This window comes from Gekko japonicus, unplaced genomic scaffold, assembly GCF_001447785.1.
Source record: "Gekko japonicus isolate JY-2015 unplaced genomic scaffold, Gekko_japonicus_V1.1 scaffold1919, whole genome shotgun sequence".
NCBI classification, from domain to species: Eukaryota; Metazoa; Chordata; class Lepidosauria; order Squamata; family Gekkonidae; genus Gekko; species Gekko japonicus.
In genome coordinates, this window is record NW_015176511.1 from 174,392 (window position 1) to 200,658 (window position 26,267).

The following is a 26,267-nucleotide window of genomic DNA, read 5'->3' on the forward strand; positions in this document are numbered from 1 at the left end:
CAACCTGTGCGGCAGAACAGGGTCAATGTTACCCCGCTGGGCGAAAACGGAATCGCTCTGCAGGGGGCTGCAAGAGTCCAAGGTTTGCGGGGTTGCTGCCAAGGCTGCTTTGGTTGTTTGGGGAGTTCGCGGTCTGGAGGAAGAAAAATCCAGAGCAAGCTGGAACGCGCTGGGGGGAGGAGAGAGGAGCACCATGCGAGGCCGCGGACTTTAGCTGTGCTCAGGTCAAAGGAGGCTGGGTCGCAGCGAGGCAGACTGCAGTAGCGCTCTCTCTAGGTGGTTATGGTTAGAAAAGAGCCGGCTGGACGGCCGAGGAGGTGTGTTTTGCATCACAAACAATCCTGGGAAGACTCGCAGATTTGCACCGCCGCGGCTGTATCCCGCAGGGCGATGCTGTGTCTCTGGGCACCAGGAAGCCGGGCCGCGAGCAGCTGCGGCGTCATTAACCGAGAGAAGCGCGGAGGCATCGCTTGGATATATTTAGCAAAAGCCAGCCGGCAAGATCGCTTTGCAGGGAGCGGTTGGGGTTGCAATGCGGGCGCCGGTGGAGCGGCTCAAGCGCCGCGTTTGAGCTGCTGCTGCAGCAGCGCGTGGAAAGGAGCTGCCGGCTGGAGAAAGGCAGGACTGCAGCGTCGCTGCGCAGTGCTTGTGCCGGCGTGGGGTTTGTTGCAATGGCAGGCCGGCCAAGGCGAGATCTCCTCCCGCAGCCGGAGCGGTTGCTTGCCACCGGGCCCTGCGGGGAATTCCTTTTCCATCAGCTGGAGCTTTTAACTTAGGCAGCCGTCCGGGCTCCGGCAGGGCTCCCGGGGGAGATAATGGTGCGCGCGTACGTGCGTGCGAGAGACCGAAGAGAAGCGGAACATCCAGGCTCTTGTGACTCGCAGCCTTGTACACAAGAAGCACTCCGCAGCCTCCCCGCCCCGTCCTCCCTTCTGCCGCAAAGCTAAAACAGCCCTGCTCTCTCCCCCCCCACCGATAAACCAATCCCCGTTGAGTCAGAGGGTTGCGGGGGCGTCTCTTCTTGCTCCCGACCGGCCACGGTGGGACTGCGTGTTGATGGAGGGGGGGGGAGTGCAAATGGGTGGGGGGCGACCACAACAGGGAGGAAGGGGCCTGATGTTAATCTCCCCTCCAATTTGTCGTCTTGAGTCGAAAACGACGCGCCTTTCTGTTTCATATGAAAGAGGCCCTTGGCGGGCTCCAGCCTGGCGGGGGGGGGGGGATTAATATGTGGCCGTGCCGGATTTACGCATAAGCTAAATAAGCTAAAGCTTAGGGCCTCGCAATCTGCTGGGGCCTCAAATAAAAACAATATAAAAAATGATTTCAAATGATAAAAAGGCGTATATATTTTAAATTTTTCTGAGACCAGCTGATGTAATTTAAAACAGTAGGGGGCCTCTGGGTTTTGTTTAGCTTAGGGCCTCAGCAAGCCTAAATCCGGCCCTGATGTGTGGGGATGTGGAGTCACTACAGGGGGGGGGGCGGTATATGTGCCATGACGGTATATGTGCCAAGGGACTCTTAATGTATCATAAGCAGTGTTACCAGGGGGGAGGGAAAGCCCCGGCCCTGTAATAGACGCTTGATGGTGAGTGTTGCCAACTCCCGCTTAGGAAATACCTGGAGATGGGGGTGGCGTCGTCTAGGAAGGACAGGGTTTAGGGAGGGGAGCAACGCTCCCCCTAAGCTGTGAAGTCTTGTGAGCAAAAAATCCTACTTTGTGAGCTACTGGCATTCAAGTTGTGAGCGAGCGATTTGGCTACTGCATAAACTAGTTTCTCTGGAGGCATCCTTTCTCAGCTGATACAAAAATGTGTGAGCCAGAGGCTAATAAAACTGTGAGCTGGCTCACACTAACTCAGCTTAGAGGGAACACCGGAGGTGGGGTATAATACCACAGAGTCCACCCTCCAAAGAAGTTATTTTCTCCAGGGAAACTGATTTCTGTTGTCTGGAGGTCAGTTGCAGTTCTAGGTGGTCTCCAGTACCCACCTGGAGGGTGCGAGAGTTGGACTATAAGGAAGGCCGAGCGCTGAAGAATAGATTCTTTTGAACTATGGTGCTGGAGAAGACTCTTGAGAGTCCCTTGGACTGCAAGAAGATCAAATCAGTCAATCCTAAAAGACATCAACCCTGACTGTTCCCTGGAAGGCCAGATAATGAAACTGAAGCTCAACTACTTTGGCCACCCAATGAGAAGGGAGCACTCCCTGGAGAAGACCCTGATGCTGGGAAAGACTGAAGGTCAAAGAAGACGGGGACGGCAAAGGATGAGATGGTTGGACAGTGTCATCGACGCAACGAACATGAAATTGAGCCAACTTCAGAGGACGGCGGAAGACAGGAGGGCCTGGCGGGAGCTGGTCCATGGGGTCGCGAAGAGTCGGACTCGACTGTGCGACTGAACAACAACAAACCTACATGATGGTGATCAGTGTTCCCTCTAAGCTGAGTTAGTGTGAGCTAGCTCACAGTTTTCTAGCCTCTGGCTCACACATTTTTGTCTCAGCTCAGGAAGGCTGGGGCTCCAGAGCAAACTAAGTTATGCAGCAGCCAAATCACTCGCCCACAACTTAAAATGCCAGCAGCTCACAAAGTAGTATTTTTACTCACAGGACTCCGCAGCTTAGAGGGAGCATTGATGACGATTATTTTATTTTTTTGCATTGACTGTAATGTACCTCCGTGCTATGAAAAGTGTCATCTACCAATTTCCACAGAAGGTTGCCAACTCCGGGTTTGGAAATGTATGGAGAACTGAGGGTGGAGCCAGGGGACAGTGGGGTTTAGGGAGGCGAGGGACCTTGGTAGGGTATAAGGCCATGCAGTCCACCTTCCAAAGCAGACATTTTCTCCAGGAGACGTGGAATACATATTTTAGATAAAAAAATAGGAAATAAATAAGCAATGTATGTAGTTTGGAATTCAGATGTGATTTCAGGAGGTCTCCAGCCCGCCCCTGGAAGCTGGAAACCGTATTTACACACCAGTCTCTATTAAAGGGACAGGACATTCCCCCTTTGGATTGTTGCCTCGTGTGTGAGGATGGGGGAAAGTGTAATTTGGAAATCCCACCTCAGGGTTGCCAACTCTGCGTTGGGAGATTCCTGGAGATCTAGGGGTGTAATCTAGGGTGGGCAGGGTTTGGGGAAGGGAGGGACCTCAACAGGGCATAATGCCATACAATTGTTGTTCAGTCGCACAGTCGAGTCCGACTCTTCGCGACCCCATGGACCAGCTCCTGCCAGGCCCTCTTATCTTCCACCGTCCTCTGAAGTTGGCTCAATTTCATGTTCGTTGCATCGATGACACTGTCTAACCATCTCATCCTTTGCCGTCCCCGTACAGTCATGCCATACAGTCGACCCCCCAAAAAAGCCCCCCCAAAAGCGTCCATTTTCTCCGGGGGAACTGATCTTTGTAGTCTGGAGATCAGGTGTGATTCCAGGAGATCTCCAGGCCTCACCTGGAGGTTGCCAATCCCACACCTCACACATCCCAAAGCTCCCTTCAAGAATTCCGGGGGTCCAATGAGGAATTGCCGGGGAAGGGCAATTTGAATCTGGACTAGGGTTGCCAGCTCGTGCTCGGGAAATAACCAGAAATTTGGATGTGAAGCTTGGGGAGGGCAGGGTTTGGTGTTGGAGCTTTCTTAATGAAAAGTTGCAATTCAGCAGAGTTAAAAATACCTTAGCAATACCAGAGTGCAATAATCAGACTCAGAGTCCATGTGTGTTTAAAAATATAAATGTTTACTACATTTCTAGCATAGGGAAAGGTAACTGGGAGGAAAATAACAAACAGAGCGATTCCCTACATCTTCACTCTACAAAGGACGAGACTAGAAGAGGCAATGGCTACTCTCACACACTTCTTCAGAACAGCAAACAAAGAGGGGAAGAGAAGCCATAAAATGCAAAGACACTTTGACACTTTGCTTCCAATCAAGTTACTAGAACAGGGATGCTTTTCGCGGGCTTGTAGAACTAAGCTAGCATTGGCTTATGCAAATACATGTGATTTCCTGTGACAACAAAATAGACATTTAACCCAATACACACTGAGTGTTTTTATCTTGTAATACCCAACATTTGGGGAGGTGAGGTGACTGATCTCAATGGGATATACTGCCATGGAGTCCACCTTCCAAAGCAGCCATTTTCTCCAGGGGAACTGATCTCTGTAGTCTGGAGACCAGCTGTAATTCCAGGAGACCTCCAGCCACCCCCTGGAGGTTGGCAGCACACTGTGGACCCCTCCTTTCCGTTCCCTTAACTGACACTCAGCTACCTCCAATGTGCCCTCTTGTATGGAGCATTTTCCCTCCTCAGGCTGTGTTTTAAGAGCCCTCACTGTTGGATAATTTACAGAAGTCACATTTTTCTGCATAACTGGGGAGTCCCCTGAGTACATAAGAGCTGGCTGTGGCTGGTTTGGTTTTGTGGCTTTCGTAATCTGCTGGGGGGGGGGCAGCCAAATTGACTCTTAGCTAGATGAAGCTTGCTGGGCTGAGTCCTGACATTAGAAAGCGGTCCAGATCCTCCATTGTTATGGCCAAAAGATGTCTAAAAGCCTCCATAGGGATAAAATGAAGCCAGATGGAAACATATCCTGGGATGTGTTTCAAAATGGATTAGAAAGGACATTTAATTGGCCTTTATAGTTAATGCAAAGTACATAATAAATATACTTTGTGTATTTTAGTCGGTATTCTTGTACATTGTATTCTATTTTATTGTAATAAAAATTGGAAAAGCTTCAGTGGGCATAAAATTAAGCCAGACGAAAATGTCAGGGAAGAAATCCTGGGGCGTGTTCCAAAATGGGCTAGAAACGATATTGAATTGGCCTTTCTAGTAATACAAAATACCTTGTGTATGTTAGTAGGTATTCTTGTATATTTTATTCTACTTGGCTATACTAAACATTTTTAAAGCCTCAGTGGGCATAAAATTAAGCCGGATGGACTAGAAATGTTATTGAATGGTCTTTCTAGTTAATACAAGATACACTATAAATTTATCTTGTGTATATGAGAAGAAGAAGAAGAGATTGGATTTATACCCCGCCCTTCACTACCCAGAGGAGTCTCAGAGCAGCTTACAAACTCCTTTCCCTCCCCCTCCCCACAACAGACACCCTGTGAGGCAGGTGGAGCTGAGAGAGCTCTTGACAGAAACTGCTCTTTTTTTCAAGAACAGCTCTTATCAGAACTACGGCTTGCCCAAGGTCATCCAGCCAGGTGCAAGTGGAGGAGTGGGGAATCAAACCCGGTTCTCCCAGATTAGAGTCCACGCACTTAACCACTACACCAAACTGGCTATTAGTAAATATTCTTGTATATTGTATTCTACTTGACTCTTTTTTTAAAAGCCTCAGTGGCTAAAGCAGTGGGGAAGAGGCATGTTCTCCCCTCATCCTCTGTTTTTCCCTCCAGAACATTCTAGTAGCGTGTTTGTGAGGTAAATTAAAACCTGGTATCTTTGTGGGTAGGAAAGCAGTCTGAGGGTGTTACAGGAAAAAGCTGTAGATGTGAGGGGTGTGTATGTGTGTGAAATAAACACCATTTCACCTCACTTCACTGCTTCTTGGCTTCAAGTCATCCCGTCCCAAACTGAACACATTTTGAGTCCAGTGGTACCTTTAACTTAAACTGTGTTGGTCTTAAAGGTGCCACTGGACTCAAACTTTATTGCTTCAGACCAACGTGGCTACAATCTCAAAATTGTTTCGCCACAAAGAAGCAGCTCCTGAAGATTGGACTGCATTTAATATGTAGCGTGCTTCTAGAAAAGGGGGCTTTTGAGGGGGAGGGGGTTGAAAGGCAGACATCTTTCACGTGAGGGAAGGAGAGAGTTTTGGGGGGTTGTTTTTTTAAAAAAATTCTGGTTCTAACTGGAAATGTTTTTTAACTATTACGGTCAGTCACCTTGAACCATGAGGAAAGGCAAAGGTATAAATGTTTTTTTTAAAAAATAAATAAATACATTTCCACACAAGTTATTTGTCCTGGGTTGAGGCAGTTGGGAAATCCCCCCCCCCATTTCCCCTCAGCATCATTCGCTGGGCCTTGTGAGTGTTCCCAGTTGTGCCGGGAGGGATTCCACCACACAGTGTAGGAAGGCCAGAGCTGGTGGGCAGTGGAAGAGCTTCTCAAAATGCCTAAATGACCTCTCTTGCACTGAGTAGGTGTATTTGAGGAATGTATAGGGGTGGTGGAGAATGAGGACCAGTGGATCAGAAAGCGCCCTGAGGAGAAAAAGCTAGAAGAAGAAGAGAAGAGATTGGATTTACACCCTGCCCTTTACTTGGAGTCTCAGAGCGGCTTACAAACTCCTTCCCCTCCCCACAACAGACACCCTGTGAGGCAGGTGGGGCTGAGAGAGCTCTTTCAAGGACTGCCCTTTCAAGGACAGCTCTTGTCAGAACTATGGCTTGCCCAAGGTCATCCGGCAGGTGCAAGTGGAGGAGTGGGGAATCAAACCTGGTTCTCCCAGATTAGAGTCCGCGCACTTAACCACTACACCAAACTGGCTCTCCTGTACACCAAACAGGCTCCCTTGTGTGAGATAGGGAAGAACTCTGGTTCTTTTGGAAACTGGATGTACCTTGCAGCTACTGGGGCAGCCATTTGGAAAGGAAAAAAAATCCAGTAAGGAGTGGGGAGATAACCTTGGCTGAAAAATTTGCCGTGGTGTGTGAGTGTGTGAGAATGAGTTAAATAGGTAAGGGGAAAGGGTCAAACAGTGCTTTCCCCCTCACTGTCCTTTTAAGTTGCAGTTTAAGGTGTTTAAGAGAGCCAGTTTGGTGTAGCGGTTAAGAGTGGCAGGACTCCAACCTGGAGAACCGGGTTTCATTCCCCACTCCTCCACATGAAGCCAGCTGGGTGACCTTTAGGGTTGCCAGATCCAGGTGGGGAAATTCCTGGAGATTTGGTGTGGGGGGGTGGAGCCTGGGGAGGACGGGGACCACCTCAGTGGGGTACAGTGCCATAGAGTCCAAACTCCAAAGCAGCCATTTTCTCTAGGGGAGCTGATCTCTGTAGTCTGGAGATGACCTGTAGTCCCAGGGGATCCCCGGGGTCCCACCTGGAGGCTGGCATCCCTAGTGACCTTGGGTCAGTCATGGTTCTCTCAGAGCTCTCTCAGCCCCACCTGCCTCACGGGGTGTCTGTTGTGGAGAGAGGAAGAGAAGGAGATTGTAAGCCGCTCTGAGGCTCCTTTGGGTAGTAAAAAGTGGGGTATAAAAACCACCTCTTCTTCCGTTTAATAACAAGCGTTGTATAAAATACAGTTAGTACAAAGAATCTGTAGTTGCCTATAATATGTTGTTCCACCTCAGGGAGGCAGAGGGGAGAATGGTGTTTGTGTGGCATGGAAGAAGGGTGGGATTATGTTTCAGATCTTCAAGTAGAAAAGGTACTAGTACTGGGATGGGGAATTCAGAATAAAGGTTTTGGGCTGTCTCCCAGTTTCAAGGCATGAGCTATTTAGTCCAAAATTGCTGTGATTTGTTCTCTCTCTTTTTAACAGACAATCCAGATAATGCTGTGGTCAGCCTGTTCCAGAATTTCCTCAGTGTGTTGTTTCAGATCTGATTTGTACTTTTTTTTTTTTTTTTAAAGAAGAGCTTCAAAATGCAGTTGCGGTGCCAGGTTATCTCATGCAGACACTGAAAATACTGTTTAGGCACCTCAGGGTTTCTGTTCTTTCCAATCCTTCTCCCTCCTGCCTTACTATTGTACTTCCTTTTCTCTGGCTATTTTTCTCACGGCACTCATGGAAAAATGGCTAATTATTGGCTCTTGTTGCTTAAGAGCTTAATTTGTAACAAATAACAAGCCAAGTAATCTTCTCCATGTTTTTAATTACTGTTGTGTATTCTTGGAATTATGATAATTTTTTCTTTAAATTACAAATGGTGGTTTTGGGATTTCTGAGAAGTAAAATAAAAAGATAAAATCCGAGATACTTAAAAGCCACAAGATCCATAGGTATAATTAACTATTTATTCCTGGGCCAGGAGAGAAATGGTAGGTGAGAACAGGAAGCAACTAGTTAGGCAATTTTTCTTTTAATTAAAAAAGGAGCGCAGGACCTTTGCTGAAGGATTTACTTCTGAACAAATGTATAGTAAGCTCTTGGGGGCGGGGATTGTCAGATCTTTGAGGGGAATACAGTGCCTAACGAAGGGCTGTGTGAAACCCTTGCTTCAAGTCAGCAAGCAATCTGTTTTTGTTTTGCAGAACAACTAAGGTTGCCAATCTCTAGGTGGCAACTGGAGTTCTCCCAAATCACAACACCTCCAAACTATGGAGTTCAGTAGAAAATGGCAGCTTCAAAGGGTGGACTGTGGGGAGTGGGGGGAGAGAAGGTGGACTGTTATGGCAGGCTGAGCTCCTGCTTCTCCTCAAACTCCACCCTCCCCAGGATCCATTCCCAAATCTCCAGCAATTTCCCAATCCAGAGTCAGCAAATTTAGGAACTACCCCTAATTTTTTCCCCATGCGCTGACTATGGAATGGGGCCAAATTAGAGAGGATAGTAGAGCTAAACAGGGAACCCTAAGAGGCCTCTCCTCTGGGAGAGATTGGAGTTCTGTGGTAGATAAGCAGGGGCTTCTCAGTAGGAGAGCTGAGATTTTTTTTTTTTTTAGCAACCTGGAGGGATATCCAATGCTCCCTCTAAGCTGTGGAGTCTTGTGAGCAAAAATTCTACTTTGTGACCTCCTGGCATTAAAGTTGTGAGCGAGCAATTTGACTACTGCATAAATTAGTTTGCTCTGGAGCCATCCTTCCTGAGCTAAGACAAAAATGTGTGAGCTGAAGGCTAAAAAACTGAGCTAGCTCACACTAACTCAGCTTAGAGGGAACACTGGAGATGTTCTGTCCCTTTAACAGAGACTTATTGAGTGGAAATGGGCAGCTGAATCTTTTCAAGCCATGGAGGTAAACAGCACCATCGGATAACATTCCATTAAGCCTCTGTTAAGGAGGCAGGTCAGTTTTTCTTCAGGTTGTTGGCAATACGGCTTGGGAAATATTAAGAGTCCCATGGTACATACCAACAAACATGTCTCCACCATGGTAAAACAATGTTCACACTCACAAATACCCCCCCCCCCAATTTGTAATTAGGGGGTGTTAAGTCGTGCGCTTAACAAAGAAGTCGGATAGTGATTCAGCAAGAATGCGGTTTATTCTTCAGCTCTGTTACTTCTCCGTACTCGGTACAACGATCGCCAGCCAGGTCCATCATTCGAACCACTCGAGCCAAAGGACAAGCACTGGCTGCTCTGTATTTAAACATTCCCGGCTAGTGTAGCCACACCCCCTGTACAAATAACAACCTATGAGGTTGAAGCAATAACGTCCAATCACAAGCGGTCCCGCTTTACAGCGTGATTGGTAGACACTCTCTGGGCTAGGGCTCCTATTGGTTACATTAGGATCCTAGCCCAGGATGAAGCTCAACATGGCATCTCAATCAGGCGATTCACATATCAGTATTTACATTCACATAGCAGTTATATACATCTCAATACATAACAAATCCCTCCCCCCTAAGCAAAAACACTAAGTACAATCATAATCGCTTAGGTAGGTGGGCACTCTGCGTATTCGCTGAGACCTGCGTGGCTGTACAGGCTCAGCAGATGTCCCAGCTTGGGGAACCGCATCACGCTCGGGGACTCCCGAGTCAGGAGCACTTCCACTACTAGCAATGGGTCGTTGAGTAGGGGTCTGCCCTGACTCGCCGACAGTACCGGGGCCCTCGGGCACATCGGTACTCACCTCAGGGAAGGTTTGTGGAAGGTCCTCAGGATCAGGTAGCTCAGTTGGCTGCGAGAGTTTCACTCCCCAATCCCCGGATGTTAGCTTGGCAAGCGCATCCTTGGTCGTGCGGACCATTCGCTCTGCCTGCCCGTTCGATGCTGGGTGGAACGGGGCAGACGTAATTTGCCTGATGCCATTGTTAGCCAGGAATTGAGCAAACTCTTGCGACACGAACTGAGCGCCGTTATCGCTTACCAGGACATCAGGCAACCCATGCGTGGCAATTAAGCGGCGCAACACATTTATAACAGCAGTGGAAGTGGTGGTAGACATTGGCGCCACTTCCAACCATTTCGAAAAAGAGTCCACCACAATCAAAAACATTTGACCCTGTACTGGGCCCGCCAAATCTATGTGCAGCCTCGACCAAGGCTTTCCCGCCGATTCCCATTTCTGTGGGAAGGCGGTTGGCGGTTCGGGTCTCGCCTGCTGGCATGGCGTACACCCCCGTACCCACTCTTCAATGTCAGCATCCATCCCAGGCCACCATACATATCCCCGGGCCAGAGCCTTCATATGCACCATGCCGGGATGGCCCTCGTGTAGTGATTTCAGCACTTTTTCGCGCCAGCGTTGCGGTACAATCACTCTGTTCCCCCACAGCAAACAGCCCTTTGATACCGACATTTCGCTTTCCCGCGTTTTGTACGGTTTGAACTCCGGCTCCAACGTTCCTGCCGGCCACCCCCTCCACACCCAGTTAATAACACGACTGAGCACAGAGTCTTTTGCTGTCGCAGCAGCAATGTCCTTAGCAGACACAGGTGCCTCCGGCAGTTCCTCGATAGCTAGAATGGAGCAAGTAGGAGCAGGGTCCAAGTCCTGGCCGGGCAGAGGGCAGCGGCTGAGCGCATCAGCGTGTCCAATGGCCTTACCCGGCCTGTGCTCCAGGTCGAACTCGTAGGCTGAGAGGAACAAAGCCCACCGCAACATGCGTGCGGACATAACATCAGGGAGTTGCCGGTCCTGGGCAAAAATCCCTAGCAGGGGCTTGTGGTCTGTCACCAGTATGAATCTCCGTCCAAACAAAAAGTCATGAAACTTCTTAACAGCGGAAACTAGCGCCAAAGCCTCTTTGTCAATCTGCGCGTAGTTTCTTTCCGCTGCTGTTAGCGACTTGGAATAAAAGGCGATAGGGGCTTCCCGCCCGTCGGGCATTACGTGGCTCAGCACAGCTCCCACCCCAAATGGGGACGCATCAGCAGCTAACACAAGCAGTTTGTCCTCATCATAATGTGTTAACACTGCATCAGACGACAACAATTTTTTCACCCCATCGAATGCCCGCTCATGCTCTGGACCCCACCTCCATTTTGTGTCTTTATGCAGCAGGTTGTGCAATGGGGCCGCAATCGACGCCTTGTGGGGCAAGAAGGCGTGATAAAAATTAAGGAGTCCTAGGAAGGACTGTAACTCCTTCTTCCCTTGTGGCCGTGGGGCATTCTGGATTGCGGAGACCTTATCGTTAGTAGGATGGACCCCAAACTCATCCACCCGGAACCCCAAGAACTCCACACTCGGGACTCCCACCAGGCACTTCGACTTTTTTACCTTCAGGCCCGCATCAGAAAAACGTTTGAGCACCTCCCGCACTCGGCACAGCAGCTCGTCATCAGATTTGCCCGCTATTAAGACATCGTCAAAATAGGGCACCGTGCCCGGCACCCCCCTCAACAACCCCTCCATGAGGCTCTGAAAAATCCCCGGCGCAACATTCACTCCGAATTGGAGTCGATTTACTCTAAACGCCCCCCTATGCGTTACGATGGTCTGGGCGTCAGCCGCCTCTTTGGTCACGGGGAGTTGTTGGTACGCTTGGGCCAGGTCGAGTTTGGCGAATACCTTCCCTCCTCCCAGTGATGCCAGTACGTGGCTAATGACTGGTACAGGGTACGAATGCTGCTGCAAGGCTTTGTTAATCGTGCACTTGTAGTCAGCGCAAATTCGTATTGACCCATCGGGTTTAATTGGAGTAACAATGGGGGTTTCCCATTTACTACAAGGAACTGGTTCCAACACCCCTTGTTCAAGTAGCTTATCGAGTTCAGCCTCGATCTTTGCCTTGAACGGAATGGGCACTTTCCTGTATTTTAGGCGTATAGGGCGTATAGCAGGATCCAACTCAAAAGACACTGGGGGACCATTATACTTTCCCAATCCGCCCCCAAACACTTCAGGAAATTCAGCATATAATACAGCCCATTTATTTTCCACAACGTTATTAACTCCCACAACAGCAATACCCAGAGGCTCAAACCAGTCCAACCCGAGCAGGTTGGTACGGTTTCCCTCAGCGATCAAACATGAAAGCACAGCACCTTTCCCTTTGAAATTAACTGTAAACGTATCCCTCCCCGCCAGAGGGATTCGATTTCCCTGAAAATCGGACAATCGGATGTCCGCAGCTCGCAACCTCCGCCGACTTCGTGTTGGGAACAGCTTGTGCCACGTCTGCGTAGACAAAACGGTTACCGCCGACCCGGAATCCACTTCCATCTCACACGGTGCGCCGTCGAGATGGAGAACGACGTGGATCTTTTGTCGGCTCTCGGTGCTTAGGACGGTGGCTGTGGCTTCTGACGACAGGCTCCCTGTCATCTGGCGGGTGTCTTCTTTCGGTGCGGCTCGGGGACGTTGGTGCCGGCGGGGAGATGAAGCTGGTGAAGACTTGTTTGCGGCTCTGCATACCCGGGCAACATGCCCCCGCTTTCCGCACTTCCGGCAGTCGAGGTCTCTCGCCCAGCAACGCTCGCGCCGATGTTTCCCGCCGCAACCGTCGCATGCTGTACACTCGGCAGGTTTCCGTTGGGTCCGCTTGGACGTTCCCGCCTTCACTTTGCAGACGTCATCATCGGAGTCGCTGCTTGCGTCGTTAGCCCTCTGCTGGTGGACGCGTTGATCAGCTGTGGCGACCCGTTGTCTCACTTCCCTGGTTGACCTGTCAGCAGCTTCCGCGGCGACAGCCTCGGCATAGGCGATGGCCCACGTTAGTGTAGTTCTTGCGAACAAGCGTTGCTGCAGTCGCTCGTCTCTCAGACCACAAACGAGGCGATCTCGGAGGGCCTCCTCCACATTCGCGAAGTTGCAAGGCCGTGCTGCCTTGCGAAGAGCTGCAACGTACTCAGCTATGGACTCATTTGCGTTCTGGCCCCGCTTGTAAAAAGCGTGCCTGCAGGCGATTTCCGACGGCTGTGGAGAGAAATGTGATTTCAGCTTGTCTGTCAAGCTTTCAAAGGATACGGTTTTGAGGTCATCTGGTGCCACCAGTGACCGGGCGATGTCAAAAACGCTCTTTCCACACGAGCTGAGTAGAGTCGCCCTCTTCTTCTCCTCCGTCGTGATGTCATTCGCCTCCAGATGGAACTCAAACCTTGTGAGGTAAGAGTCCCAGTCTTCAGTAGTCGGGTCGAAGCATTCGAACTTCTGGCTGCTCGCGGCCATCGTTATGCGCACAGGCGGGGCCACCAGAGCGGGTGGAGCCTGTGGCTGGCCGGCCTCGGCGATCTCCTCATTGTCCGACATGGGGTTCGTTCTAGCGGGGCTGCCTACCCGCACTAGGATCCCACCCTCGTCGCCAATTGTTAAGTCGTGCGCTTAACAAAGAGTCGGAGAGTGATTCCGGATAGTGATTCAGCAAGAATGCGGTTTATTCTTCAGCTCTGTTACTTCTCCGTACTCGGTACAACGATCGCCAGCCAGGTCCATCATTCGAACCACTCGAGCCAAAGGACAAGCACTGGCTTGCTCTGTATTTAAACATTCCCGGCTAGTGTAGCCACACCCCCTGTACAAATAACAACCTATGAGGTTGAAGCAATAACGTCCAATCACAAGCGGTCCCGCTTTACAGCGTGATTGGTAGACACTCTCTGGGCTAGGGCTCCTATTGGTTACATTAGGATCCTAGCCCAGGATGAAGCTCAACATGGCATCTCAATCAGGCGATTCACATATCAGTATTTACATTCACATAGCAGTTATATACATCTCAATACATAACAGGGGGCTTTTGTGCAGGCTGTCTTGTGGATAACTTAGTGTTGTAATAGTAGGAAAAGGCAGCCAATTTGTGATCTCCGTTCTCATGAACCGGGTGGGTCATGGAATTGGCTGAGGAGAGATTCCTGGTGTCTCTGGGCCAAACAAGACATGACATCCTCAAGTCTGATGCAAGGATAACATTGCCATTTTAAAACCTAAAATGGGCGATTTAAAAACACAAGGCACCTGTTCCTGAGCAGACCTGCAGCACAGTTGGAAAAGGCGCTATTGTTCCCATCCTGAGACTTTCCAAATGTGGAAATGGGAAATGGGGGGGGGGGGGGGGAGAGTTCCTTGTCTCCCTCCACTTTGGGGTCTTGAACATGGTCTAGGGTGGGGAGGCAGGAGGCCCTCTCCCCCTACCTCCATGCTGGGGTCCTGAGCAAGATCAAAACCCCGTAGTTTTTGTAAATTGAGGGAATTCCAGAGGTAAAATGGTGGAGACCCATATTGTCTAGTTTGGACCTTAGTAAATTAAAGATTAAGGAACAGAGAGTGAGGATTTCTGGATTTTCTCTTAACTTGTGCAAGGTAGAGTCTAGTGGGTTGGAATGGGGGGGGGGGATGGCTGCAATTTGATCTGTATTTAGAACCATATCTGTACAAGTTTGCCAGATCATATGAGAAGGAGAAATCCCAAAGGGCTGAGGAGCTGCTCTCTTTTTCAGGAGATGCCCTAGGATCGCCTGGTCCCATCTGGCCACTGGTGGGGCTTGGGGAGGTAGGGTTGTCAGATCCAGATTGGGAAGCTCCTGGAGATTTGGAGATGGAGCCTGGGGCGGACTGGGACCTCAGTGGGGAACAATGCCATAGACTCCACATTTTCTCCAGGCGGACTGATCTCAGTAGTCTGGAGAAGACCTGTAATTCCAGGGGATCCCCAGGTCCCACCGGGAGGCTAGCATCCCTAAGACGCCCAGATTCCACAGCTGAGGTTTCACATTCCCCGTGGCAGTCAGGCTTTGGCTTCTCTTCTTAGCTCGGCCACTGCACCATCAACATTCTCCCTCTCCCTCTATGCGACAATTGCCAGTTAGTGCTTGTCCCTACTGGGCATAATAGTTGCTGAGTTTAGTGAATTATAAAGGGAGGAAACAGCTCATTATTTTTAGCCACTGTGTCTAGACTCTCTCAGAAACCGGAAGAAAACTAGAGTCTAAATTGCCGGTTGCTTGTCCTTTCCCCGTTGTAGTAAGCTTGAAAGCTGGAGAGAGACACCAGAGGGCGCCATGGCACAAGCATTGGTGTGTTTGCGAGGCAGAAGACCTTGTACTGCCTTGAGCGTAATGATAATGAAGGCGTACTGCATGTCTGCCAGTACTGGACATTTTCGAAGGAACATATTTGATTCCTCTTAAACTCTGACCCATCATGCCATGGTCCTTGCACATGTGATTGTTGGGGACCTCACCAACCTTCAAGTCCATACCACTGTGTAAGCTTGGGACAGACAAAAGGAAGTACTGCTTCACTTGACTGATAATTAAGGTTGCAAGCTCTGGGTTGGAGAATACCTGGAGATTTGGGAGGTGGAGCCTGAGAAAGATGGGGTTTGGGGTGGGGAGAGACTTCAGTGTGGTATAGTGCCGTAGAGCCCACCTTCCCAAGGGTACATTTTTTCCAGGTGAACTGATCTCTGTCGCTTAGAGTTCAGTTGCAATCCCAGGAGATCTCCCGCTACCACCTGGAGGTTGGCAACCCTACAGATAATGAACATGTGGCATACGCTATGTGATAGCCATTAATTTAGGGTGGAACGACGTTTAATTCTGGGATAATTTTTACATTTAATTCTGTGATAATTTTCAAAGGTTCTTCCAAGTGCAGCTACTGGAGCTGCTTTTGCAATGGGCAAAACTGGGGGTGGGGAGAGTAAAATAGAAGGAATTTAAACTCTCCCCTATAATTTTTTTGTTGAAAAATGCTGCCTGAGCCACTTTTGCCCATATAATAATGTGTGAAGATATTATCAGGGCTATTTTTGGGCAGGAACGCACAGGAATGGAGTTCCGGCTGGCTTCAAAGTTGGCCACACCAACTACACTCAAGCCAAGGGAAGGCAGTTTAAACTGCCTCCCCTCCCCTCCCCTCCCCTCCAAGGGCTGGCTTGCCCGGGCTCCTCACAGCCACGGGAAAGCAGTTTAAATTGCCTTCCTTTCTCTTCGGGGGGGGGGGGGGGGGGGCTTGCCCGGGCAAGCCAAGGGAAGGCACGGGGGTGTGGCCTAATGTGCTAATGAGCTGTGCTGTCAGGAGTGTGGCCTAATATGCTAATGCGTTTCTGATGTTGGGTGTGGCCTATTATGCTAATGAGTTCCTGCTGGGCTTTTTCAACAAAAAGAGCCCTGGATTATGCTGCATTTCAGGGCCAGCGATGGTATTGAGGGAAGGCAGCAGAAATGGCCTTTCTGTGGAGTAAGGTGAAGTCACTGGGAGATTTTGGATGCTGCTAGGGATGGCCAAGTGTGAGAGTAGTGCTATCTGGAGGAGAGAGGACACACATCCTAAATATTCTGAAAAAGCCCTGCTGCCTTTGAAAGACATGGAACAATACAGATCTTGCTGTGTTTCATTTTTCATTATTATTTTTTTTTGCTTTGAGAGGACCAGTTTTAGATAGATCCTGTTTTATTTTATTTTTATTTTTTGGATTTATATCCCACCCTTTCCTTGATGGGCTCAGGGCAGCTTCCAAGAATAAAATACAGTACAATTAAAACATTTAAAAACACAATTTACATTTTAAAATACAATACGGCATCGCATAATGCAACTCTAATAAAAACCAGATGTCTCAGTGGTTAATGATGTTAAACTTAAGTTTTTGTTTGGAGATCTTTGAAATTTATTTTATAAAATTTATAAAAAAATTAATGACAGTGGGGAAGCCGAGTATACTGTGTTTAGAAAAGGTGCTAACTAGGGCTTGGAGGCTTTTCAGCAAGAAAGTATTTATTTATTTGTTCCTCAGATTTCTACCCTGCCCTCCCAGCCAAGGCCGGCTCATGGCGGCTTACATCAAATCAGCAAAAAAAACATTTAAAACAATACAGTAGGCCATTTAAAACAGTATAGCACACAAATCCCATGCCACACTCTGATGATGCCTAGGTCCCCTTAAGTTTGCCAAGGCTAGGGGATCTAGGCTGTTTTTTTAAAAAAACCATTTTATTAGGATATAATAAACAAAGTCAAACATAAATCAAAACTTATATGATTATACATCCTACTCTCCTCCCTTCCCCCCCCCACTCAGCTTCCCACAGTGCTCCAACCTCCTGTTCGTTTCTTAAATGTTCTTCGTCCCTCCCTTTTTTTATACATATCTATAGGTAACTTATCCCTCCATTTTTTATTCTTATATCTTTATCTATTTTTTAATATCCTTTAACCTTCAGTAATTATCAAAGCAAAGTAAATTGTCCCTTACATCCCAGTACTTTCCCAAATAGTCTTTAAAGTCTTTCCAGTCTGCAAAAAAATCTTCTGCTTCCAAATTATTAAGTTTCCTTGTCATTTTGTCCATTTCAACCATGAAAAGTAATTTCTTAATCCAATCCCCAACTTCAGGAACCTTATCTTGTTTCCAACACTGCGCATAAGTCATTCTGGCAGTTGTGATCATGTACCACATCAATGGCAATATGGGATCTTGGCTGTTAAAATGGATGGCTGCGAGTCAATACTATGTGATATCGGTGGGCAGTATAGGGCCCAGGTGCTAATGGTGAGGCTCAAGTTCAGTTCTATTGGCACTATGGATGTAGCACTAGGGAATATGGTGTGCTATGCAGATGTGCATTGGGGAAGTTAGTCTTGGTTTGAGAAGTCACATTGTCCCAGAAAAGAACCAATTCTTCTGATTGTCCAGGCATTAAAAGTTTCTAACTGTTTCTATCCCTAGGGCAAAATATTTCAAGGGGAAGAAACTTCATGGGGAGATGGACATTAAAGTGGAACAGGTAAGTTTCTGTCTTGGTGTTTTATTATGGGGCTGCTTGAACAGTGAACATCAGATTCTTGGACTTGAACCTCTTCTAGTTAATTATCTAGGACTATAGGTACTGGATTGTCCTTTCGGTCCATTGGATGGAACATGAAAACAAAAATGACATTCCCCTGCTCCATACACTTACAGGTAGAATTCTGCAGCTCTGGAGTTGCGGTAGTGGCAGATGACTGGCCAGGCAGGCTAGTGACCAGTAGGGCAACCAACCAGTTGTCAGGGGGGGGGGGTAAGGAGATAATTTCTCTTCTTCCTTCTCTCCCTGGGCAGTGCTGATATGCTAAGCCTGCTGCACTCTGGGGAATGTAGTTCTCAAGATGTTTTACATAATGTCTAGCCAGCACCTTGAGGGCTATATTCCCCAGGCTACAGCAGGCATGGGGTCCCAGATGTGTCAGAAACACATCCCAATTTCTCAGGGGCCTCTTTGAAAATAATAGGGGTGTATACCATTGCTCCCTGCAGTTGGCAGGCTGTGTGAAGCCACTAAGTTGGTCTGGCATTAGAAATTATTAGGAACCTGTCTTGATGCTTTTTTTGGCTCACACACAGAGCAAGGTATTCTGCTCAGCACACTTTGAGCTTCAGTTCTTTTAGCTCAAGGACACTGAATTGAAGAATATACCCTCCATGTCTGGTCTTGAGTGCCCGAGTCTCCAGCTGAGATCTGATGATGAACACACCCCATCAGAATTTGCCATGGACAAGTTAACCTTTGAACCCTGGAAATACAATTTCAGCCTCCAAAAGAACATTGATGAAGTCATTTGTGTTGTGCATCTGCCATGATGGAAGAAATCCTGACCTGAGGCTGATTCCAGTAATGGCTAAACTTTCTTTAACTTGCTCTGTTGATTCCCTCTGGCATGTTGAAGAGTACATTGCTGTGGTTTGTTTGGTGCATTAGCCAGATCCGCTGGGCCTCACCCTTACCCTGTACAGACATAATGTACAGTAAAATATGTCCAACACTCTCTTGTGCCTGTACATTGCAGGGGAAGATTGGTAGTGACGGGCTTGCAGTCTTTCAGGGAACCTATGGTGCTATTACTGATCCTCTCATTGAGGAATCCCTGATAAACTTCAAAGAACTCCCAATGTTTCTTCAAAAGCAGTTTGAAAACCACTGTGCTTCCTAACTGTGAACTGCCCCGTACCAGACAAACCAGATAGCTGAATGGGCATCTTTTCTGTGCCCCCCAATCCTCTTCAGATTGCTCTGTGCAGCTTAGTGACACAGGTATCTGCTGAAGTGTAAATATTCATCTTGTGTGGATTGGTCTTTTTTGTGTCTTCCAGGCCGAGTTCTCCGACCTCAATTTGGTGGCCCATGCCAATGGCAACTTCTCTGTTGACATGGAGGTTCTACGCAATGGTGTCAAGGTGGTCAGGTAAGAGATAAAAAGATCATGCAGCAATTTTCATTTGTTATTTCAATCAGGGGTGTTTCCTAACCTTTTTATTTCTCCCCCTCCTCATAAATAATTTTATTATAATTGCAATGAAAAAAGAAAAAAATAATGATCTTGATCGAGAGAAGCCATCAGTCAACCTAGCTATCTATTTTACAGTCTATCTTACCATTCAATAGGTAGTTACAATGGTCATTTTTCCAACCAGCTATAGAACCTAGACCAAATATTCAAGAATATTTCCAACTTTTCCCCTTGTAAAATCATAGTAAGTTTATCCGTTTCGGCTATTTCCAATAATTTCCCTATTAGTTCCTCCCTTAACGGTATTTCTTGAGTTTTCCAATATTTGGCAAGTAAAATTCTTGCCGTAGTTAAAATGTGTATAATCAAGTATGACTATGTAACCTTTTTATTTCTTGGTAGCACTTTGGAGATTGCCAGCTTGCTCACAGTTATGGCTGTGGGGAGAAGATGTTGCCTCTTCCTGATATTACTTGCTCTGTTCATGCTGGCTGCTGTTCTGTGGGGAAGGCAGAGGAGAATACATGGACCGTAGATTGTTCAAAGCTGGGCTGGGGCAGGGTGGAAGGGATTTTGAAAGTGTTCGACATCCCCACCTTATTACTGCTATGGGCAGGTAGGAACCATTCTCAGCCATAGCTCATCTTAAAAAAAAGAAGAAAGAAGTCAGAAGAGATCTAGACATGGATTTCCCATCTGTTCATGAATCTCATGCAAAATGTCTAGTTTTTATCCTAAGATTTTGAATCTGATGCCTGCCTCTGTCCTCTCCAAGTTATCTCCCTCTTAGCCAAGAGTCAGTTTCTGCATCAAGAAAATATGCATTACACTGGAATAGCATGTGAAAGTTAAGTGAATGTGCATATATTTTGCTTCTGCATATCAATTATTCCATCTGTCACTTGGAGAACTATGCTGGGCAACGAATCCCTGCCCCCTAGAAATCTCTGGCCTCTGAGATACTGTGAGTCTTTCCAAGCCCTGTTCTGGCACAGTGTACTTCTGCTCCTATTTGTTGAGCACCAGCATTCTTCCATGTGTTGTTTGTTAGATAAATGCGTTTTGTGATCCAGAGGCCCTACAGTTTGTACTAGGTGGGACAAGACACTGGTGGCAGAAGCACTGACTTTCTGGTAACACTTGAGCATCAAGAGGGCAATTGGTGTGTTGAAATACTGTTCCCCTTAGTCAGGCTGTAGCCCGGGGGGGGGGGGGGGGGCGAGGGGGGCCCCCACGCCCTATCCAAAACGTGCCATGCCCCACCAGTCAGCTTTCTTCCTCATGTAGGAGGCAGGCTAAAGAGTCCAACGTCACCCTCTCCTCAAGCTTTAACGCTTGATGTATTTCCCACCTAAACCAATCTGTGGCATTGTAGCTGGAGCTTGAGAGAACAGGTAAGTATCTCTCCCCCCCCCACCCCATGGTAGGGTTGCATGCAGCTTCAGGGAAAAAAGCCTTCCCTGGACTCTGCAGCCTCCTCCTCCTCCTGGGTTGCAGCCAATGTTCCCTCTAAGCTATGGAGTCCTGTGAACAAAAATTCTACTTTGTGAGCTACTTGCATTTAAGTTGTGAGCGAGCGATTTGGCTATTGCATAAATTAGTTTGCTCTGGAGCCACTTTTCCTGAGCCAAGACAAAAATATGTGAGCCGGAGGCTAAAAAAACTGTGAGCTAGCTCACACTAACTCAGCTTAGAGGGAACACTGGTTGCAGCCATTCTTCAGCTACTGCCTCTCACTTGCGGTGGACATTCATCCAAGCTGAAAGAGCGCGAAGAAAAACCCTGCTCGGGCATGGAGGCAGTGCCAAGCCTATGTGTGCCTGATGCTCCTCCTCCAGGCCCAAAGAGCGCAAAGCATGCAGTTTAGTCTTGGAGCTTCGCTCAGAAGAGCAGTGGGGAGGGAAAACAAGCCCAATGCGAAGCTTTGCCCTCTGCATTTGAAAAGCTGCCTCCTCCCTTTAAGCAAATGCACCACACGTGTGCTGGCTCAGCTCCTTGCTGCCTTCAGGGGCTCTGAGCAGGGGTGCCGATGGCTCAAGAGAGACGAGCCCTGGGGAAGAAACAACACTGGGAAGCCTTCTGCCATGCACAGCAAGCACGGGGCCCTTTCCCTGCCCTGCCACTGTACTCAAGTTCACGCCAGTCTCCAGGGAGACGGGGTGCCTGAAATGGTAACAAGCTGTGAATTATGACCTCCTTTGGCCACTGTGAACATAAGAACATAAGAGACGCCAGTGTTGGATCAGGCCAAAGGCCCATCCAGCCCAACACTCTGGGTCACACAGTGGCCAGAAATACCAGGTGCCATCAGGAGGTCCACCAGTGGGGCCAGGACACTAGAAGCCCTCCCACTGTTGCCCCCCCCCCAAGCACCAAGAAGACAGAGCATCCCTTGCCCCAGAGTCCCTATCTATACCTTGTGGCTAATAGCCACTGATGGACCTCTGCTCCATATGCTTATCTAATTCCCTTTTGAAGCCGTCCATGCTTGTAGCCGCCACCACTTCCTGTGGCAGTGAATTCCATGTGTGAATCACTCTTTGGGTGAAGAAGGACTTCCTTTTATCCGTTCTAACCCGACCGCTCAGCAATTTCATGGAGTGCCCACGAGTTCTTGTATTGTGAGAAAGGGAGAAAAGTACCTCTTTCTCTACCTGCTCTTTCCCATGCATAATCTTATAAACCTCAATCATGTCACCCCTCGGTCGTCGTTTCTCCAAGCTAAAGAGCCCTAAGCGCCTTAACCTTTCCTCATAGGGAAAGTTTGTGGGGCTTGGAGGTTTTTTTTTTTCCTACACCCTTCCAGGGAGAGGAGGCCTGCTTGGAGTCTGAACTTGGAAAGGGGTGGAGGAAAATGGTGGGTAAAGCACTGTTGAAGGTGGGGAATGGGTTTTTTTCCCCCCATGCACTTGGAAAACCCAAGCCCATCCTTCTTAAGTTACTGTGGCTGCATGGGTGGCAAAGCAGCTGCATGCTCTCCCTGATCCGTGGACAGTGTTCCGAGGTGGTGGTGGAGCCCTTGCTTCGCTGCTGCATCTACTGCAAAGCAGTGATTCTGGCTGATTAGGGCAGCCCCTTTCTTAGCCCTGGTGGTCTTGCCTCCCATCCCACTTCCCTCTTCCTCTTTTTCAGTGTTTCCCCAGCTTCTCCTGCTCTCCCCTGCCTTCCTCCTCATCCTCCTCCAGTAGGGTAGCACGTGAGATCTCCCACTACCATAGTTGGTCTCCAGATGAGCAAGTTCAGATCCCCTGGAGAAAATAGCCACTTTGGAGGATGAACTCTATGGAGTTATAGCAGCTGACTTGTTTCCCCTCCTAAACTTTGCCATCCCCAGGCTCCACCCCCAATCTTCAAGTATTTCCCAGCCCAGAACTGGCAACCCCATCCTCCAGCTCTCCAAGTAGTAGTAGCCTTTGAGTCTGCTCAGCCAATGCCATGCACGTGGTGCAAAAGACACTGTCTTCACCAAGATCTTGGGTGGGGGAGTTGCTGCCCTACCACACCATGGATTCCTCACTGATAAGATGATCATAACTTTTTTTATTTTAAACACCAATGCCTATAGTCACCCCATTAAACAACGAGTGCCTGCATTTCATTTCTGTTGCCACTTGCAACACATGGTGCAATTAGCTTAATCATTTTAATTTTTAAGTACAGAGTTTAAAATTACTATGGGTGTCTTAATTTGATTTGGTCTTGTATCGAAAGCAATCAAATCGAAAGCAGCCTAAAAATATTAACGGTTTTCTGTTAAGATTTAGGACAGTGGTCCCCAACCTTTTTGAAACTGTGGGCATATTTGGAATTCTGACATGGCATATGGGTGAAGCAACAAAATGGCTGCCACAAAATGGCTGCCTCAGGAGGTAGCGCCAACCACAAAATGATTGCCAGAGCTTAACTTCAGTGACACAGTGCAGATCCTTGTGATGTGGCGGCAGCTGCTGCCAAGGCAACACTTTTAAAGATATGCACAGGCAATCAAAACTCCAGTAGTCAATCAGGACTTTACTGGGCAAAAATCCTAGCTGGCCCTGCCCATTTTCTAAAACACTTGGTGGGCACAAGAAAAGGTGTTGGTGAGTGTAGACGTGCCCATAGGCTCCACGTTGGGTGCTTTTACCCCACTTTGCTATTGTACTGTTTTCATTTTACCCTTGTAACAACTCTTTGAGTTGGAGACTTGTCAAAAGCCAGCAGTAAGTTCCAAAGCTGAAATTTCTGTGTTCAGACCCAATATACTAGCTGGGAGTTGCTCTATATCACAGTCAAGGTGTTTACACTGCAACTCAAATTCCAATAACTCTTCCGCTCCTCTCAGGTGATAACTGTGTGTGATAGACCACTTGAATTGGGCCTAGACCACTTGACTTAGGCTTATTATACACGGGTGTTTTGCCTCACTTTCGCCATACGTGTCTGTCGAGTTTTCTTTTTTGTTCTGTATTGATTTCCACCTATTCAGTGCTCTGTTCACTTTCCGGTCACTGTTTCCCTGGGCTTTCTGGGAGTGGTTTTGTGCCGATTTCCCCCTTGTTTCACTTCTGAGCCAAAAGTAATTCAAAAGCATATAGATTCCCTTGGATCCCCCCCACCCCTTTGCTGCTCCTTGAAGGTCACTCCCCCACCCACACTGAGGTCATCGTGCCTACTCTGTACCTTCCGCCATTCATCGGTGAATCCCTTGTTGTTGTACATTTTAATTTTTTTAACAAGCGGCATAAGTCTATCAATATGAGACTATTGCTAGTCTCATGTTGCTTGTAAAAAAAAGAAGACTCTTGGCTGGCCTGCCCTCTCCTACTGCCCAGTTTCAACCAGGCAGCAGGAAAAGGCAGCGCAGAGCTGCGCCTGCTGGGGGCCATTGGCTCCTCGCAGACACAGCGATCCCGGCTGGGCTGCCTGCCCAACCAGGCGACAGAAAATGGCAGTCCAATGGCTGGGCTGCAGAATAAAAACACCAGAGAAAAAAGAATGGCGTGTACTGCAGGCACAGAATCCAAAGTCATGCTTAAAGGCTTGACTGCTTGGATTCTCTGCAGTAAGCTGTGTGTGTGTAATAGGCCCATCTAGGGGACCACTTGACTTAATTATTTAGAAGTATAAGCATGGCAGTTCTGTACAGACACATTATGTGTTGCTCTCCACTGTGCTAAACTACCCCGTTAACAAAAAAATCCCCCCCCTAACAAAATAATTCTGGTTACAGGCCTTTGTATTATTTGGAGAACAGAGAGGTCCCCGAGAATGCAGTTGTCGGCCATTTCTGTGTTAGGCCGTGCTAAAACCATGGAGAGTGATGGGTAAACATGATCCTTAAATTTCTTTGAGGAGTAGAGAAAACCTTGAGAGAGTCTGGGGTGAAACAAGCCCAGTTTTGTGTCCTAATGCAATTCTGCAAGATGGGCAGGTTCTCATTTGTATCTGAAAGCTGAGAAACTGTGCCTTGTACCTGTTTTTTTTTGGCTTACATGGCATTATGGTTGATCCACCCCTACTGAGGATCTATGGATTCTTCAGTGGGCAATGGAGGAAAGGAAAGATAGGAACACATGCAGAGTGAGATCGTTCCTGAGATCTAGTGGGCTGACAACAAGGAGCCAAGACACTCAGATCCTATTTTGGTAGGAATGTCAGGCAAGAGGTTTCGTGGACAAGTGCAAGAAGATGACTTTTTTTTAGCCCCCCGAAGGGGATTTTTTTATTGCATTTTCTAAAACTAAACACTACATGAAAAAATAGGAAAGGGACTACATACTATAGGATAAAGTAAAGAAACCTCTAAAAACCCAAGAGTGGGTGTCATACAAACTGCTTTAACAAGATTACATGCTTATATAGCTAAATATTCATATGAATTCATTGAACATGTTCATCATCTTTCAAACTTCTGCTCTAGCTTAAACATCGCCTACTATGACTTCTTAAAGATTCTAAGAAATCTTATTTTAAACATTCTTTAAACTTCAGAGTTAAAATAACAAGTCATTTTTTATCTTTTGGCTTCCTTAATCTATAGCCTCGTTTTGGGGCCGCAGCCCCCAGATTTGAGTCTGATTCTTCACCAGAAGATGGCTCTATTCCATCTCCATCTTCCTTCTCAGGACTGCGTTTGTCTTCTTCTTCTTTCCCATAAGAAGATGACTTTTTAATGGGCGTTCCTTCTCTTTGTTTTGTTATTCCCCTCTCCTAGGAGCCTGAAGCCGGACTTTGTGCTGATCCGCCAGCATGCCTTCAGCATGGCCCGTGGTGGAGACCATCGGGGCATTGTGATTGGGCTGCAGTACGCAGGTGTGCCCAGTGTCAACTCCCTGCATTCAGTGTACAACTTTTGTGACAAGCCATGGGTGGTAAGTGGCATACGCAGAGATCTGATGGGAGATTCAGGCTTAGAGCGGTTCCTCAGTGGAACAGGCTTCCTCAGGAGGTGGCGGTCTCTCCTTCTTTGGAGGTTTTCAAACAGATGACAGCAATGCTGATTCTGTGAACTTAGGCAGATCATGAGAGGGAGGGCAGGAAAGTTGCATCAGTGCTTAGTTCTTGTGGCCCTTTCTTACACGCCCAGGGAAATGCTGGTCACCACTTTGGGGTCTAGAAGCAATTGTTCTTCAGACCAGTTTGGCCGGGGATCCTGGAGTTTTTTTTGCCATCTTCTGGGCATGGAGCAGGGGTCACTGCAGGTGTGTGTCTGGGGGAGGTTATTGTGAATTTCCTGCATTGTGCAGGAGGTTAGACTAGATGACCCTGAAGATCCCTTCCAGCTCTGTGATTCTATATGCAATTTTAGGCTTTGGGTGGCGGCACAGGAGGCTATTCAGCATGGGAAGGGGGAAACAAAAGTATTGCAAACAGTCAGATTTAAGTTTATTGGCTAATTTTATTTTGTACAACCGTAACGTTTGCGGATTTTATAAGGCTGGTTTTCTTTATTAATTATTTACAGTGT

General features: G+C 47.9%; 1 protein-coding gene across 1 annotated transcript in view; it reads left to right on the forward strand.

Moving 5' to 3' along the window:
* Nucleotides 1-26,267, forward strand: part of LOC107123985 (synapsin-1-like) — a 91,725-nt gene that overhangs the window by 63,048 nt on the left and 2,410 nt on the right. The window contains exons 2-4 of the mRNA XM_015427355.1: nt 17,781-17,838; nt 19,182-19,273; nt 25,515-25,671. Coding sequence (XP_015282841.1) covers nt 17,781-17,838; nt 19,182-19,273; nt 25,515-25,671 — 307 coding nt within the window. The remainder of the gene's footprint in view (nt 1-17,780; nt 17,839-19,181; nt 19,274-25,514; nt 25,672-26,267) is intronic.